Source organism: Periplaneta americana, chromosome 4 (genome assembly GCF_040183065.1).
Source record: "Periplaneta americana isolate PAMFEO1 chromosome 4, P.americana_PAMFEO1_priV1, whole genome shotgun sequence".
In the NCBI taxonomy this organism is placed as follows: Eukaryota; Metazoa; Arthropoda; class Insecta; order Blattodea; family Blattidae; genus Periplaneta; species Periplaneta americana.
Window position 1 is genome coordinate 178,406,924 of NC_091120.1, and position 17,462 is coordinate 178,424,385.

At 33.2% G+C, this 17,462-nt stretch overlaps 1 protein-coding gene across 6 annotated transcripts in view; it reads right to left on the minus strand.

Annotated features, from left to right (window-relative positions):
- The window catches only part of slo (calcium-activated potassium channel slo), a 427,716-nt gene that overhangs the window by 87,447 nt on the left and 322,807 nt on the right, over positions 1-17,462 (minus strand). For all 6 annotated transcript variants that reach the window (XM_069824442.1, XM_069824447.1, XM_069824444.1 and 3 more), the window contains one exon: positions 7,106-7,165. In XM_069824442.1, the coding sequence (XP_069680543.1) occupies positions 7,106-7,165 (60 nt within the window). The remainder of the gene's footprint in view (positions 1-7,105; positions 7,166-17,462) is intronic.

The following is a 17,462-nucleotide window of genomic DNA, read 5'->3' on the forward strand; positions in this document are numbered from 1 at the left end:
ACAAAACAATTACGTTACGAACTTCTATAGAACTTAGCACCTTTGTTGGGAATATAACCTCTATAATGTATTATTTTTATGTACAGTATTTCTAATTCAAAGATTTATCGATCAATAACATTTTAGTACATTCCAACATTTATTTCCATGAACCTAAGTTAAATTTCTAAGACGAACAACAAATCGTTTAAGAATTAATATTAGTTAAATGTCTAGTTCAATCAAGTCTGCAGCATGACAAGCTATCAAATATTATTTTCATAAAAAATATCTTTACAAATATGTACTTTCATAATGAAAAACAGTAACTGCAGTAAAATCCCTCGTAACCGGCACCCAAATAACCGGTAATATCAAAACAACGCCACTTTTAATTGGACCAAAAAAAAAAGTTTAAATCTACCACATTGCAACAGTCTGGGCCTTCAGTTTTGCCACATTAGGAAGTTCGCACGAACTTTCTTTTTCAGTGAATATTCGAACCTAAAATTAGCGTATTGTTTGTGTTGTGTGATGTGTTTTAATAAAGAAAATCCACATAGTTTTTATGTTTATTTAGTTATGTTCGGACTGTCAGTGCTGCCACATTAGAAGTTCGCACGAATTTTCAGTGAACATTGGAACCTAACATTAGTGTATTATTTGTGTTGCGTGATGTGTTTTAATAAAGAAAATCCACACAGTTTTTATGTTTATTTAGTTATGTTCGGGTCGTCAGTGTTGCCACATTAGGAAGTTAGCATGAATTTTTATTTTCAGTGAATATTCTAACCTAGAATTCGTGTATTATTTGTGTCTTTTTTATTAAGGGAAATCTACACAGCTTTTATGTTTATACAGTTATGAGTATGTGATAGCGAAATAAGCTTCACATGGACGCAGTTTCAACATTTGGCATCATGAAATACGAACTTTTTTTTGTATATAACGGTATTTATTCCATTATCCAGCAAAATCTCGTATCCGGAACTAGCCCGGTCCTTTTGGTGCCTGTTAAGAGGAATTCTACTGTATCTATAAATTGAAGCTTCTGATTATGTAAATTTGTTTTACCATATTGTTCAACAGTAAAACATGAAAATATCACACTCTTGTACTTCAAAAATGATAATATATCAACGAGAAATTTTAATTTGTGCGAGAGAAGTTCGATGTGAGACTATATATTCGAAGCCTTAATTTTAATAATATATTATTAGATACAATTATATATTTTAATTCGTGTTTTATATTTTTAAATTATTAAAATGTTATTAAGACAAAGAAAATGTTGATTTCATTTTATTATTTTAACGAGTATATTTTATGAAGCGAAAGATGAGTAAGTGCAAGAAATGGCTTATGATGCATGAAATCCAATGTAATGAAATATGATATAAAACATCCTGATACATAATTTTCCAACAATAATAACTTTAATTGTACAAAATTAATCCAATATTGCTTTGTAAAACTGAATACTTGTGCAGAATACGAAACGTGTTTTTTTTTACAAAAGTTCAAACTTTATTCGTTATTTTTAAAATCAAATGTGATATGAAAATAATAGAAGACGTGAAGAAAGGTTATTTATGTCATTATTGTGGTGAAAGAGCAAGACTAATGCAGTCATTTAAAAATTAAAATACTCATTGGAACAGAAATGCACAGTTTAATAATTAACTGTAAATATTACAGTAATAATTACGATCTTTTTAACACCAGAAATTAACATAGAAAAATTACGCAATGTCCATTGTTAATACTTCATTCAAATACGAAAATTAAATATACAGAGGTATTATTATTTTTTTATTAATTCTTTTAAACTGGGCTGTTAAATGATAGCAACAATAACGGAGAGAAAAATTAATGTTAAAGTAACAAAATATATCAATTGTAGTTATTGAGATCAATTTTAACGTACTCTGCATCATGCTATGATATTAGCTTATTTTGATCTAAATGAGGGGTTGGAAAGCAATGGTGGATCATTAATGTTTAGGTGAAGGGTTTGGACTTTTTCCATTGCTGGTTGTCACAATAAAAAATTAAGACACAACGTTTCGAAGGGTGGTTCTCCCTTCGTCTTCAGGTGGAAAGAAGGAGAGAAAGGAAAAAAACTTACTGTTGGGATCCACCGAAGCCAGGAATCAATCGATCAGTCATACAGAATAGCTGTACGTAACGATCCCAACAGCAGGTTTTTTTCCTTTCTCTCCTTCTTTCCACCTGAAGACGAAAGGAGAACCACCCTTCGAAACGTTGTGTCTTAATTTTTGATTGTGACAACCAGCAATGGAAAAAGTCCAAACCCTTCACCTAAACATTAGCTTATTTTATTTATTAATTTACTTACTTTTTGTTTATTTATTGATTTATTTATTTAGTAGTAAGTAAAATACGTTTATTAAGAAAACTGTGTCCAAAACAATAATACTATAATAAAGTTTACTTGCAAACTGATGTAATGTTTGAAACAAATTTCGTTACAAATATTTAGATAGTATGCACTATTGCATTTTGAAATCTTTTCTAGAATAAATGAGGACTTCTTGTTCATGTAACACTACAAATTATCTAATCTACTCCAACGAGCACTTCCTGATTGCATAACTCTGTTGCTTGGTTTTAATATTACTATTTTTAAGCAGATTGTATGAAGAGATACCAACATTAGATTAATAACCTTTGATCTACTGTTAATTTATGATTTGTTAGTGTTTTTCCACGAGTTTCTTAATCTAATAATGTGATAATAGTACATTATGCAACGAGCCTATAATGAAGGTAATTAAGAAGCGAGTATGGATATTTATGAAACTCGCTTGCACTCGTTTCATAATTTTCATACGAGCTTCTTAATTACCATGATAGGCGAGTTTCATACGACTTTTTATGCTCGACCATATTTCTAACTTGATATTATTAATTTTCTTTGTATCTGACCTTGACCAATGTCCCTATGTTGTGAGATATTGGCAGACGCGAAAGTATTGATTTTTTCCGAGGAACAGATGTTCACATTGACCTTGCTAGGCCATAAGAACCTACAGAGATAACATTGAAATTAAATTAGACATTGAAAAACGAGATGACAAATTGAATTTATTTGAATATTATTTACAATTAACGCTAATTATTATAGTAACAGAACATAACCTTCTGCGACAGTATTGGATTTCCAGCCTCCGTGACTTTTCGCTAATTCTCTTTCGATTGCATATCCGAGAATAATCGATACTTGCGGTTTTATAACGGTAGAAAGCTGACCTGTCATTGGCTGAACAGTTGTAACCTGCTTCGTCATTGGCTGAAAGACCTGACCTTTAATGAGTAGGTGTACTTTAATGACATGCATTAAAGGTCTGCTACTAGGTGTATAATTACTACATTTCGGCATGGTCGAGCATAAAATTTTATTTCTGAGACAGGACTTCAGTAAAACGAAGATCTTCAGCATCATAGGCACTTAATGTAGAAACCGCAACTAACTTGGAAATACCATACGAACGTATTAAATTTCCGAGATTATTTTTGTGGGAAATAGTGAAATATCCTGATTACAGTGATGGTATTGAGTTTAATAATCAATTTTATCAATATTGCCATTTACAATATCAGAATTATATTTTTGCAACTAGAAACCTTGTCAAAAACTTTACTGATATATGTATTCAAGTAACATGTACATTTTACTAATATATATAACATAAAAAACTAAGATGGAGGGGTATAGGGACTTCTGTACTTGAAAAGTATCTTGTTTCTGTACGAAATTTAAATTGTGTTCTTCCAATCTGTAGCACTGAGATATCTGGTACAAACGAACTTGTTATCGGATTATTACGTAACAGTGAGCAAAATAAAGATCAGAGGAATACATAATCTATACTAATAATAAATCTGTAGCCGAAATTTTTCTGGTAATTTTCCATTTTCCAAAAATAATTGGTCCTAACATATATAATTAACCACCCTGAAACCGAAAATCGATTTTTTTTTAATTTTTGTTTGTATGTCTGTCTGTCTGAATGTTTGTTACCTTTTCACGCGATAATGGCTAAACCGATTTATATGAAAATTGGTATATAAATTAAGTTCGTTATAACTTAGCTTTTAGGCTATATGGCATTCAAAATACTTTATTTGAAAGGGGGGGGTTATAAGGGGGCCTGAATTAAATAAATCGAAATATCTCGCTTATTACTGATTTTTGTAAAAAAAATATTACATAACAAACGTTTCTTTAAAAATGATTTCCGATAAGTTTTACTCTTTGCAAAATTTTGATAGGACTGATATTTAATGAGATAAATGAGTTTTAAAATTAAAATAATGCCATCTAAGGCGGTGCAATGAAATAAGAAAAAATGACTTCGTCTATAAGGGGCATTGGACAACAACAATCGAAATATATTAAACATAGCCTACAGAGAATGTTTCTGTGTTTGTATGAAATAATATCGGATGCTAAATTAACCGATTTATATAATTAATTATTATTTCACCATTGGAAAGTGTAGTTTCTCTAGATGGACATAATTCTATAATGTTATTACAGTAACTTCTGAGTGAATAGAGGACAGGTAAGATTAAAATAACTTCTTATGCACAGAAAAGTTAATAGGCTATTTTGTACATTCATTAAACTATGGCTGCATGTAATAACAAATAAGAAACATGTTAAAGGAATTGTCATTGCACCAAATGAGTGCTCTCTGGATCAAAATGATCGCATTTTAATTATTTAAATACAATTTAAATTAAGTAACGTATTAAACGATTTATCCTTCTATCAAACACGAATGTTCCCTGGATCAAACGTCCTATTTTAATTATGTAATTACCTTATATTTATTTGTAATGGGTGCAGCGGAGCGCACGGGTACGGCTAGTTCAAAATAGAAATATACCCAATCCTTTCCTAGTTGATTCTGGCAGTATGGTCTGTTTAATTCATCACTTAGTTTCTATTAATACAAACAAGATAACAAAACACAGGATGATTCTTCCTCTAAAATACGGTGTAAGTATATAGAGAGGACTTTATCTGAAAACTCTAATAATGTTTAAGATTTCATACGTTTTTATATTCTCATAGCTACCTTTCAGTTAGTGTTAATACTTATACCTTTATTTTTATGATCCAAAAGTTCCATATCCAATTAAGGGGATATGTACAACTTGCGCTAGTAAAAATTTAGTAAAATTCGTCATTTAATTCTACATATCCTGGATTACATTTGTGCTGGAATTTGGTATAGAGATTACACAGTAATTTCTATATTAATAAATAATTTTTAGATTCGAAAAAAAACTTTTATTGTTAGGGACAATTATATTTTTTAACTAGGAAGTGCAGGGAAAATTAGTTTCACTGAGATCTTGTACAATTTTGAATATTATTTAATGCTTTTTTCTTTATGTCATTCAATGTGAGTGTGTGGACAAATCTTGCTCTTATCAGTTTAATATAAGAATAAAAATATTTTTTTTGTGAATTTTTTTGCCACGAATTTGCAAAAATGTAATATTTTACATAAAGAATTATTAACGAAAAAAAACTTTAAATGATAAAACAGTGCTAAAGACAAGGTTTAACACACCCATTATGAATAAAATACAGAAGAAAGCAATAAAAATATTCGAAATTGTACAATATATCTGATAAACCAATTTTCCTTGCATACATTGCTCCCCCGCTCAAATTAAAAATATAATTGTCCTCAACAATAAAAGCTTTTTGGATTCTAAAAGTAGTTTATTAATCTACAAGCATTGTCTAATCACTATATCAAATTCCAGTTTATTAATTCAGGATATGTACGAAATTTTGAATGTTATTAAATTTACACCGCGAAAGATTTACAGTAGTGGCAAAAAAACCGGACCTGCCCCTGTAGCTGATTTCAGAGCCTTGTTCACTCCAGAGCACGATAGACTGGTAACTAAGACTTTCGTGGTTCGAATCCTGCCTGGGAAGGAAACTTTTTTTTTTTTTGTTCCTTATTCAAATTTATTCCAATACTTTTCGATTGCAGCGATATTTTACTACTTAATTAACTTATTATTCCTAGAACATGGATTTTACCAGCAATCGAAAAGTATTGGGAATAAATTAGAATAAGGAACAAAAAAAAGTTTCCTTCCCAGGTAGGATTCGAACCACGAAAGTCTTAGTTACCAGTCTATCGTGCTCTGGCGTGAACAAGGCTCTGAAATCAGCTACAAGGTTCGGTCCGGTTTTTTTTTTTTTGCCACTACTGTACACACCCCGATAAGTCCCAGACTTGTTCAAACAAAGTTTGGATCTACGAGCATGGAAGACAAATAGTAAGACGGAAAATGTCATAATATTTAACCACTTTTTATTATGCCCTTATCCTATAAACCATATTTTTTATATCATTTCATATAGGTACAGGGAATTCGGGTAGATCATTTTTACAAACACACCTTCTCTTTGTGATGAAATTTAAATAATTATATAGAATACGCCACTGCTAATCTGTTGCCAACTGAATTAAAGAGATTAGCTGTAAGGGGAAGGTGAATTTATTATGTTGTCATCACTATCCTAAAAATAGAATAAAATTATGTATGTGTAAGATGTTTGTATGAAACAGCAAGACAATGAGTCAACAACAGTATCAATAGTACCAACCTAACCCCAATAAAGAATTTCCGGGCCAGCAGAATTTTACAATTCTGTTCATCTTCACTCGGCAAACTAATATGTTATCACAAGCTATTGTGACGTGTCACATTATAATTATACAAATTGTCACAGAGTAAAGATGAGTCAGAATTTTAAAATTCTCGGGTCTGGAACTGGCTTTCCTTGCATCACAAAGCCACATAGACAGAAATTAATAACACAGACAACCAACCATGTATACCTTCATGCACATTCTACCGTTATCTACGTGACAGTCCAGAACAACAGTAAGCGGGCTAGCAGAAGTTCTACCACCACAAAGAGACAGACATGTACAACAGATGACAGTGACAGATACACAGATAATGCTACACAGAAAGAGAGAGAGAAAAAGAGCATTTTCAGCTAACAGATTACTAAAGAAAGTTTGTTATTTAATAGAGAGAGCTCTTATGGAAAGCATACATGAGTTTTTTGACTTCATAGGCAAGGTGATAACCAGCATATGTTGAATCCTCTTGAGGCCTGCAATCACATTAAACATTCACTATTGCCACAGTTTGTTTCTCTATGTTCAATCCCTTTTAACTAGTTTTCTTTTAACAATCAAATTTAGATGTTGAGTCAGACATGGAGGGTCTTTATTGTCAGCCACATGGCTATCTCTGAGCCAGTACAATTACATCTATTTGTGGCTGCAGCAACTGAATCCGCCGAGGGGATCTTCTGTGGAAGTATTCATCCACTGGATTCCCAACATAGCCCAACTGGTCTTTTTCACTGCAAGCTTTTTATGGGCAATAGTATTAACAGATAAAACACATTTACCTGGCAATAATACCGATTTAGACAAACAAACATTATAAAAAGCTTAGATGTCAGAAACAACAACGCACATTTCTTATTTACTAATAATACATGAGCACATATTTCCAATAAAAATCGGAATATTTCTGTCATATTTTCCCTTACCATACAAAATAAAACGTATGTAATAGGAGTAAAAAAAATATATAGATAAAAGTGTTTAATACAGAGTCTCCAATAAAAATTGGCATATTTCTATCATATTTTCCCTTACCATACAAAATAAAAAGTATGTTATAGAAGTAAAAAAAAATATAGATAGAAGTGTTTAATACAGAGTCGCCAATAAAAATTGGCATATTTCTATCATATTTTCCCTTTCCATAACATATTAAATAAAAACTATGCAATATGATTTTAAAAATGGTAGATGGTGTATAATACAGAGAGTCTCAGAAAACGTTGACGCAATGCGTGTCAGCCGATGCGCGATAAAACGTCAACGCTTCTGCCGATGTTTGCCACTGGGAGTGCTCGGCGAAATTCCATAATGGATACATAAGCAGTATGAGCTGTGGCAGTATCCTGATACCGCTGAAAATGCGCCGTGAAACTTACAGCATATGTTAATTAATCACACAACGTTAGACTTCATTTCTGTAACTGGATGTTAGAAAGAAACTAATGAGGAAATCAAGGGCGTCATTTCAGTTTTTGCTTAGGGTTGCAAGATTTATTTTAGGAAAAAACCTTATAGAGTGATGTACTCCCTCACTGTTGCCTCTGAAATGAACTATTTTTCATAACGTAAACTTAGATAAACATGACTATTAAAAAAGAAAGGATTTAAACCATGATATCCATTTGAAGTTCATTATTTTTTCTTCAGTTCTTAAATACTTTTGTATCATTTTAAGTCACAAACACGGCTGAAATTATGTTTTTATGGCCAAGTTACTCCACTTTACAGTACATCTCCAGATTTCACAGATATGCCTAGTTTTAACTTCTTATCTTACTTATACGATGTGCAATTCACATGCACTTCCTGTTAACATGACATAGGTGCGAACAAATAAATAAACATAATTTTACTGACAATGGAATTTTAAATTAAACTAACAAAATTTATACTTTTATTTACAGAAGGTAACAACTACTAATGCAAGGGGTAATGCCTTGGTTTCATTCGAGCAAAGCCATTAACTAAGTCGTCTTCTATTTTCAAGCGTTTATAAAAGTGGAATATTTTAATATTAAAAGTGTAGATCTCACATTTTTAGTAGTACTACTCAATTATAAATATGGGAAATCCCTGTTATTATTCAGATGAGAAGCTTCTGTCATCTAGTACACTGTCAAAAAATCTGAAAGTCAGAATTTATAAAACAGTTATATTACCGGTTGCTCTGTATGGTTGTGAAACTTGGACTCTCACTTTGAAAGAGGAACAGAGGTTAAGAGTGTTCAAGAATAAGGTTCTTAGGAAAATATTTGGGGCTGAGAGGAATGATGTTACAGGAGAATGGAGAAAGTTACACAACGCAGAACTGCACTGCCACCTTGCATCACGTAATAACAGATAATGATCTGCAGAGACGACTAGAATCATGAATGAGGTTTTATTGTATAATGAAAAAATAGGGGTGTGGTGTGCCATCAGTGCCCATAGGATTATTGACCATTTTATTTTTTGAAGAAATAAAATCAATAGTCCGATATGCAGACGGCACACTCTACAACCGTTGTTGAATGAAATAGCATATGCGAAACGTTTCACAGCGTATTTTCAGCAGGATAACGCCACAGCTCATACTGCTAATGCATCGATGAAGGAAATGCGCTGAGAGTTCGTGGAGGCAAACACCGCGAGAGTTTTACCACTGATCGACCGACGTATATTAAGTTAACTATGGAAACAAAAAAAAGTAACGTTTTTCTTTTTTTTTCACTAATAAAACAATTTTTTTTTCATTTAAATATATAAGTATGTATCCTTCATTTGCAAGGATAATATATATATTTAACAGTATAATGTCACGGTATTAGAAAGATGATTATAACCAGGTGGACAATATTTGTGGTAAAAATAAAGTATTTCAGGGTTTTTAAGTTGCACCACTAATTGTACCGGTAATCCATTTATAAATCCTGCATAGATGAGTACACTGTATTGTACTTACCACACGAGCTACAAATAACACTAAGTTCTCTAGAACTTTGAAATAAGACTCCATAATCTGATTTCCTGTCAATTAATATTTCTACATACAGAAGAGAAATTGCTAGGAATAAAAACTACCGTACCGTGTAGAAGTCATTTGTACTATTTCTTTCGATTCTTGTATCATATCACCCACACACACAGAAATAAATGTGAATAGAAGCACACAAAGAGATTAAAAATTGCAAGTTATTTTTATAGTAAATATAATAACGATTGAAAATAAAACCCTTTATTTTATATACAGGATGTTTCAGAAATACTTTGACAAACTTTGGGATCATGTTCCTCACACTAAAAAAAGAAAAAAAAAGTTCATATAAACATATGTCCGAAAATCCTTAGTTTTTTAGTTATTAATGAAAGAACATAATGAAACATCTGTTAGATATTGTCAGTTTTGTAGCAAGTGTTGCAACTTTAATCAATTCAGAAACTCATAACAATGAAAGTTTACGTTAAACGCGTTTTGAGGTACAATCTAACAACTTAACTTAAGTTTGTAACCGATAATAATTTATTTTGTTAGATAATCGAATGGTGTTATCGATACAAGTCTGCTGATGTACTCATTGTATCCTAGGTGGCTATGTGTTGTCAAGGAGACTGGTTTACTACAGTCATTTGTCATTTGAACATGTGTTGAGAGTTTCTGAATTTATTGAAGTTGCAACACTTGCTACCAAGCTGACAATATCTAACAGATGTTTCATTATGTTCTTTCATTAATAACTAAAAAACTAAGAATTTTCGGACATATATTTATATGAACTTTTCTTCTTGTTTTGGTGTGAGAAACATGCCCCCAACGTTTGTCAAAGTATTTCTGAAACACCCTGTATAAAAATATGTCAAAGGCATAATTACGAAAATAAGTATGAAGCAGTTTATAAACACATCTTACAGAAATGGTCATGTTTTAGTATTCTAATTACTTATGAACAACGATACGTTCCGCATAAAATATCTTTCCAACAATGATTAATTTTGTCATGAACACTGTTATTGACCAAAGCACAAGATCAAGCTGTTATTTAAATTGAAACTACGAAACTTCAAATTACTCCAATTTCTTACATGCTAACGAACCAATGATAAATTAAATGTATATTAAGTAACAAATGATGTTTATTCTTCGGTACTATACAGGGTGATTCACGAGGATTTACCGCCACTTACGGAGCTTATTTCTGGAGACATTTTGAGCAAGAAATGTCATATAAACATAGGTCCTATTCCCAATATTTACAGTTACGTTTCGTTATTGGAACGCATTGCTGTGAACAATGCAATGATCAGCAAGCAGTCAGTAGCCAGCGCGAGCACGTGGCGATATCGTGTCTGCAGCTGTTTCACTGACGAGGTTCGTGCTCAATGAGTCAGGTTGTTGCCTTTGGTTGCGAATGTTAGGAGGTTAGTTCCAACAAGCGGTTCATGTATCATGTATTTTACAAACAACTTTAAATTAGCGTAACTCTAAAAATATTGAGGATAGGAACCATGTTTTTATGACAGTTTTTGCTCAAAATGTGTTCAGAAATAAGCTTCGTAAGTGACGGTAAATGAATCACCCTGTATACTTTCAATGCGATCATCAGATTAAAAAAATATTACAAAGAATATTTTGTTTTAAGGGTATTTGTACGTGAATTACCACAATTATCATCTAGATTTCTAAAATTTTATAAGGAAATGAACTCACAATTGGACAAAAATTACAAGGCATCACAAGACTTATTGGAACTTAAATATCTGATAAAAGTATAAAAGGTTACTAATAATATTTTTAAGAATTCACTTTTTATTTTAAATTAAATTTTCCAAAATTTGAAAATTTTCACACATTATTTCATAACTCCACAACCATTAGAAATAGAATTCTGAAATTTTGTACACTGATTTAACATGAATTTATGCAAAAGGTAGACTACAATAATGCCAATTTCTTTGAAAATAGAAAAATTAGGTCACAAAACATTATGTAAATTTTAATATATATTACATAGAACAAATAAAAATTAATTGTATTAAAATAAACAATTCTACATGTCTGAGAGTAGTCTACTTTTCAGAAATAAGTGTTTATTACATGCAGGAAAAATATTAAAGATGTCAGAGAGACCTTGACAATGTTATGGTTACCAAATGATGTAACTGCAGAATTTTTTTTTCATACTCTGATAAAACTGGTTTGAAAAATATTATTAGTAACCTTTTTAATACCTTTATTAGATATTAAAGTTCTAATTAAGTTTTGTTGTGGTACCTTTTAATTTTTGTCCAATTGTGAGTTCATTTTCTTATAAAAGTTTAGAAATTTAAAGCCTGCTTTTCCTGATAATATTTGTGGTCGTTCACGTACATATACCCTTAAATAAAGTGTTAACCATAAACTTTTGAAACGAAATATTTCCTGCTATTATTTTTCTGTAACATGCAACAACATGACATGTGTAAGAGCATGTGTCCGAGGACTTCCTGCATCTATAGCTGCATCTTTAGTAGGAATATTTAAGTAATGGCAAGGAACTGTAGAGAAAATAAGGATTGATGGTTTCCATAAAGTCCTGTACTTGAACAGTTCATTTAACTAAAACGGAACAAATTCTCACTTAAGACCATTTTTACTTTCAAGATCATCAACTCAAAATTCACAACTAATAAAAAAAAAGCCTGACACTTTCAGTTTTACTGTAATATAGTAAATTTATATACAGGATGATTCACGAGCTAAGGACATAACTAGGAAACGATTTCAGAGGCCAATTGATTTTTAAAAAATCGCATCAACATGCATCCTATACAAGTAAAGGCTGGTTCACAATAAACCGGAAACGAGAATCGGAACGAAAACGGTACAATTGTTAAAATGTGTACATTTAAATGTGAGCATTCACAATTAACGAAAAGCTTACCGGAGCCCGGGATCGGGAACGGAGAGTTGGCCAAGTTTCAACTTTGGCGTTCACGTTTTCGATCACAGCCCACTAGATTCATTCTATTGCCATCTAAAAGCTATTTTGTCGTCGTATATTTTGTAGCAAGAAGACCGTGACATAGCCTATGCATTATTTTGTTCTGTGCTGTGCATCATGGAGCAAGTTTTATTTGATGATATTCTAATTTTGAGTGTTGAGGGAAATCCTCACGTTTACAATAAGCGGCGCGGCTGATATAAAGATGAGAAAATGAACGAGAATACGTGGCTTTCAATAGCTGCATCTTTGAACACGATCGGAAGCGAATCATATTTTACTACTGTATTGGTTGTATTACACACTACATATTCATGCTTCAATTCAATAACTACCGTTGTGTTCATTTTTCTTCTATTACAAATGTTTATTCTCTAATTATTTTACATTATGGTAGACTTAAAATAGGTTGTGATAATAAAGATGCATGGGCATATTTATAGTACCGTACCTAATGAAATGTTTCAGTTGAAATTTCGAAGTTGATTAACCTGTGTTTATGTTGGCTGCCTTGTACTCATGAGAGAACGCCATTGGTCAATTATACACAAATAACATCAGAATGCGTAATATCGACTTTACATATCGTTATTGACATGCATATCGATATGCATAATCGTCTACGTTGTCGGTTTATTGTGAATCAAAAATGTTCATATTCACGTTCTCTGCTTCTCGTTTTCACTCTGGTTCTCGTTCCCGGTTTATTGTGAACCAGCCTTTACACGTACAAAACAACTGCTTGGATGTTTCCCGTTCGTACATCCACCCACCTGCCCGTCTATTACTGATTCCGTGTGGCGGTAATCATAGCGTTCTCGTCCGCTAGACGAGAGAGTGAATTCCCCGCGGGTAGGGAAAAAACCTCTCTGTATCCGCACTTCCTGCAGCAGTAAATGCCAAAATTGTTAAAGGATATGTTCCTAGACAGAAGAATTGGGTTGCACTGTACTCCTCGATTGATATTAGATCTTAAGTGTTGAGGCTTGCGTTCAGTGATATAATCGTGAGTACAAATTTGCCGACGGCGACGACGGCTGGACTATGAACATCCGACTTTGCCGGAAAACAACGTGCTTCCAGTCGTCCCTCACGCGAGGCCGTACACTCACGGATGAATGTCTATTTGAAGGGTCTACATAGTTAAAAAAAAAAAAGTGGTTACATGTACGATATTGCATAAAAATGAAACTTTGCAAAACAAATCTAACTTATTCCATAATATGACACGTAACCCGTTTACTTTTAATAGAATACTGGTAAAGTTATTTACGATATTTCTTCCAAACAGTTACTTCCGAGAACTAGAAATTTCACCTCCACTTATTTTTGAATAAGCTGATGTACCGAGGTCTTATGTGGTTTTAAATTAAGCAATTTTGTAGCATTTTGTGCTGACGGTTTAGACATTCCAGGCTTTTAGACAAGACCTTCAAGTAACTTTGTTGGTGTATTTTCCAATCGTTCGTCTATCTCGTCTAGTTTCTGCTCTCTTAAAACCCGGCGGTTCACATTTCGCTTCCTTTCAAGTAATGTTCCGGACTTTCTCAAATTTTTTACAAGCCTTCGAACAATTTCTATATTCGGAACAGTAGCGTCAGGAAATTTACCTTGTCTTATTGTCCTATACGTGACTCAGTTTTAACAAATATATCGTACAGAAACATTCGTAACGAATATTTCCTACTCTGCATTTCGATGTCCTTGTCAGAAAGACTCTAGCAGTATACACTACTAAATGCTTCACATTGTAAAGAAACCTTACTTATTATCTAAAAAAGACAAACACTAAGATTATGTATCTGTATGCTTATTCACTCCTTGTAGAACTTACTGAATACTGAACAGACAAAATATTCCAATAACCGTAGTTTGACCTTGACAACTGGAGACACATTCACATCCGATAACAGATAGAGGAGAGAGCTGACTCACGAACAAATAATCTCACTGCATTAGACCTAGGGTTACCATACGTCCGGCAAAAGGAGGACATATCCTCTTTTTTAATCATTTTATCCTGTCCGGCAGGCATTAAAAAAAATGGAAATGTCCGGCATTTCGCATTTCAACTAAAATTAATATGAATATTGAATAATGTGCGATATTATGCATAGAATATCTGAAAAAATGGTGAAAACCTATGAAAGAATTTAACTGCTTTCAATGGTTGAAGCTGGAGAACATAAAAAAACATAAAATATGATGACCTACTGACATTCATTGAATTCTTACAATCTACAATCTAAAAATGTCACTATTCATAATTCTAAGCTATTTTATCAATTTTATTCTGCAATGTACAAAGATATGTGAATTAAGTTAATTTTGACAAACATTTAAGTTTAGGTAAGCAATGGTGCAAATTCTTCAATTCCAATAGTTCTGCGAGCACTGAAACTTTCTCAGAACTCTTAAAAATATGTCAATTCTATTTATTTATCCCAAGTCACAATGGAAGTGCTGAGAGAGTATTTTCCCTAATATCCGCTCAATGGACAAAAGAACGAAATCGCATGCTAACGGAGACAGTCAGAGGTATCATCATGGTGAAATATGATTTCAAGGACATGTCCTGTGAACAGTTCCATAGTTATTTGTTACAAGACAGAAGTTTGTCTGTTCAGGCTCTTGTGCACAAAGTGGTCTCCACCGATAAGTAGGGTACAGATGTAATACTAATCCAGCAACTAGTGAGAAAACTGACTAAGGTGAACCAATGTTTTTATCTTTAATTTTGTTCATACCAATTTTTAAAAAGTCCTCCTTTTTTCAGCAATGTCCTCTTATTTTAGATTCTATGTCCTCCTATAGAATTTCTTCTCATTGTACCCTAATTAGACCTGCATTTCTTATAGGACTTTTACATAAAAGTTTAAGAAATACACTCAGGGACAAAAAAACCGGACACTTCTATATTTGCTTGTATTTTGTTGCCAATTATTTCAAAATGAAACAAAACCCATTTAAACAAAATAATGTTTCATTTAGCACCTTATACGACAACATTTGAAAAAAAAATATCTGATGAGAACATTTACAAAAAATTACAAAGGGCGTATAACTATGGCATCGTTTAGTCTAACTGTTTTTTCATTTTATGGTGCCTTAAACATTAAAAACTCTTTTTAGTAACGGGAATTACCCCCTCTGGCTTGAATAACTGCAACCATATGTCTTGGCATGCTCTCAATTTGGTTAGCAATGTCTTCTTGAGGAATAAGTTCCCATTCTTCGCCAATTGCTCGCCTCAACTCTTGTAACGATTCTGGTCTCGGTCGTCTATTCTTAACACGCCGTCCCAGCATGTCCCACACGTGTTCAATTGGATTCATGTCTGGACTCCTTGCTGGCCATGGAAGAACATGGATTCCCACTTCTTGGAGATAATCTCCGACCGCATGGGCAATATGCGGCCGTGCATTATCATCCATTAAAACAAAATTATCGCCTACAAATTGGCCAAATGGCACAACATGATCAGCCAAACATTCATTTATATACCTATCAGCTGTTAGTCTTCCATTTTCAACAAAAACCAACTCTGTACGAGCATCCGTACACACTCCTGCCCAAACCATCACTCCACCACCTCCATACGGCAAATTTTCGGAACTGCAACACTGTGAAAATCGTTCTCCCCTCCTTCTCCAAACTCTTTCACGTCCATCAGGTGAGCACAGATTGAAACGGGACTCATCGGTGAACAGAACACAGCTCCACTGTCCATTTCTCCAATCCCTGTGATCATTTGCAAAACGCAGTCGTTCAACTCGATGGATCCTGAGGAGTCTGGGACCAGTTGCAGGTCTACTTGATATCAGTCCACTTGCTTTCAACCTCCTTCTAACTGTTTTGGCCGAAATTGGGCGTCCATGCATGTTAACAAATTGCTGGGCTACACTAGTAGCTGGCAGGTTGCGCTCCCTAAGAACTCTCAACATCATATACCTGTCTTCATTTGGATTTGTAGCTCTTGGACGACCCGAACCTGGTCTTCTGGCATATTGTAGGGTCTCTCTATACCGTTTTATGGCATCATGGGTTGTGCTTCTAGCCATATTCATAACATTTGCAATGTAACGTACACTGCGTCCATCATCGTAAAGGGCTACAGCTCGAGCCACATCTTCAGGTCGCATCTTGTTTTAAGACAAATGTTACAGCCCCACTTAAACTCAGAAAATGTAAAAATAAAGAAATAACGAATGATAACGATAATGAAGCACAAAATGGTTGAGACAAAATTGTTATAGCTGAGACTCCGAAAGCAAAATTGGAATATTTGGTTGTAATGGTTTGTTTATAAAACAAAAAACAATCAACAATGTATACACGTCTCCATAACAACAGATGGCTACCATAATTTGCATGAGAAGATAATGTTTTGCGAAATACCAGCAAATATTAAAGTGTCCGGTTTTTTTTGCCCCTGAGTGTACTTTAACATTCAACAACCACCGAAATGTATACTCGATACGTCATGTTTGTTTATCGACCTTGATATTGAAATTAACTGACACGCTTTCAGATGCCTACGTCACAAGGACAGAATGTCGTGACCACATAGAGAAACAAAATAGTTCGTAAGAAAACAAAAGATTTACGTTACTACGAATCCATGCAATAACACACGATTGAAAATAATACTTACATCTAGAGATGTACCCATTCCACTTTGTATAATTCGGAAGACAGATGGAAGTGTTGAAAAGTTACGTAGGCACAAGATGTAAACAATTGGAAGATGAAAAGCACTACTTCCCTTTAGTAAGCTCTTGTCCACTTATCCATATTAGAAGTAAATGCTCTATTT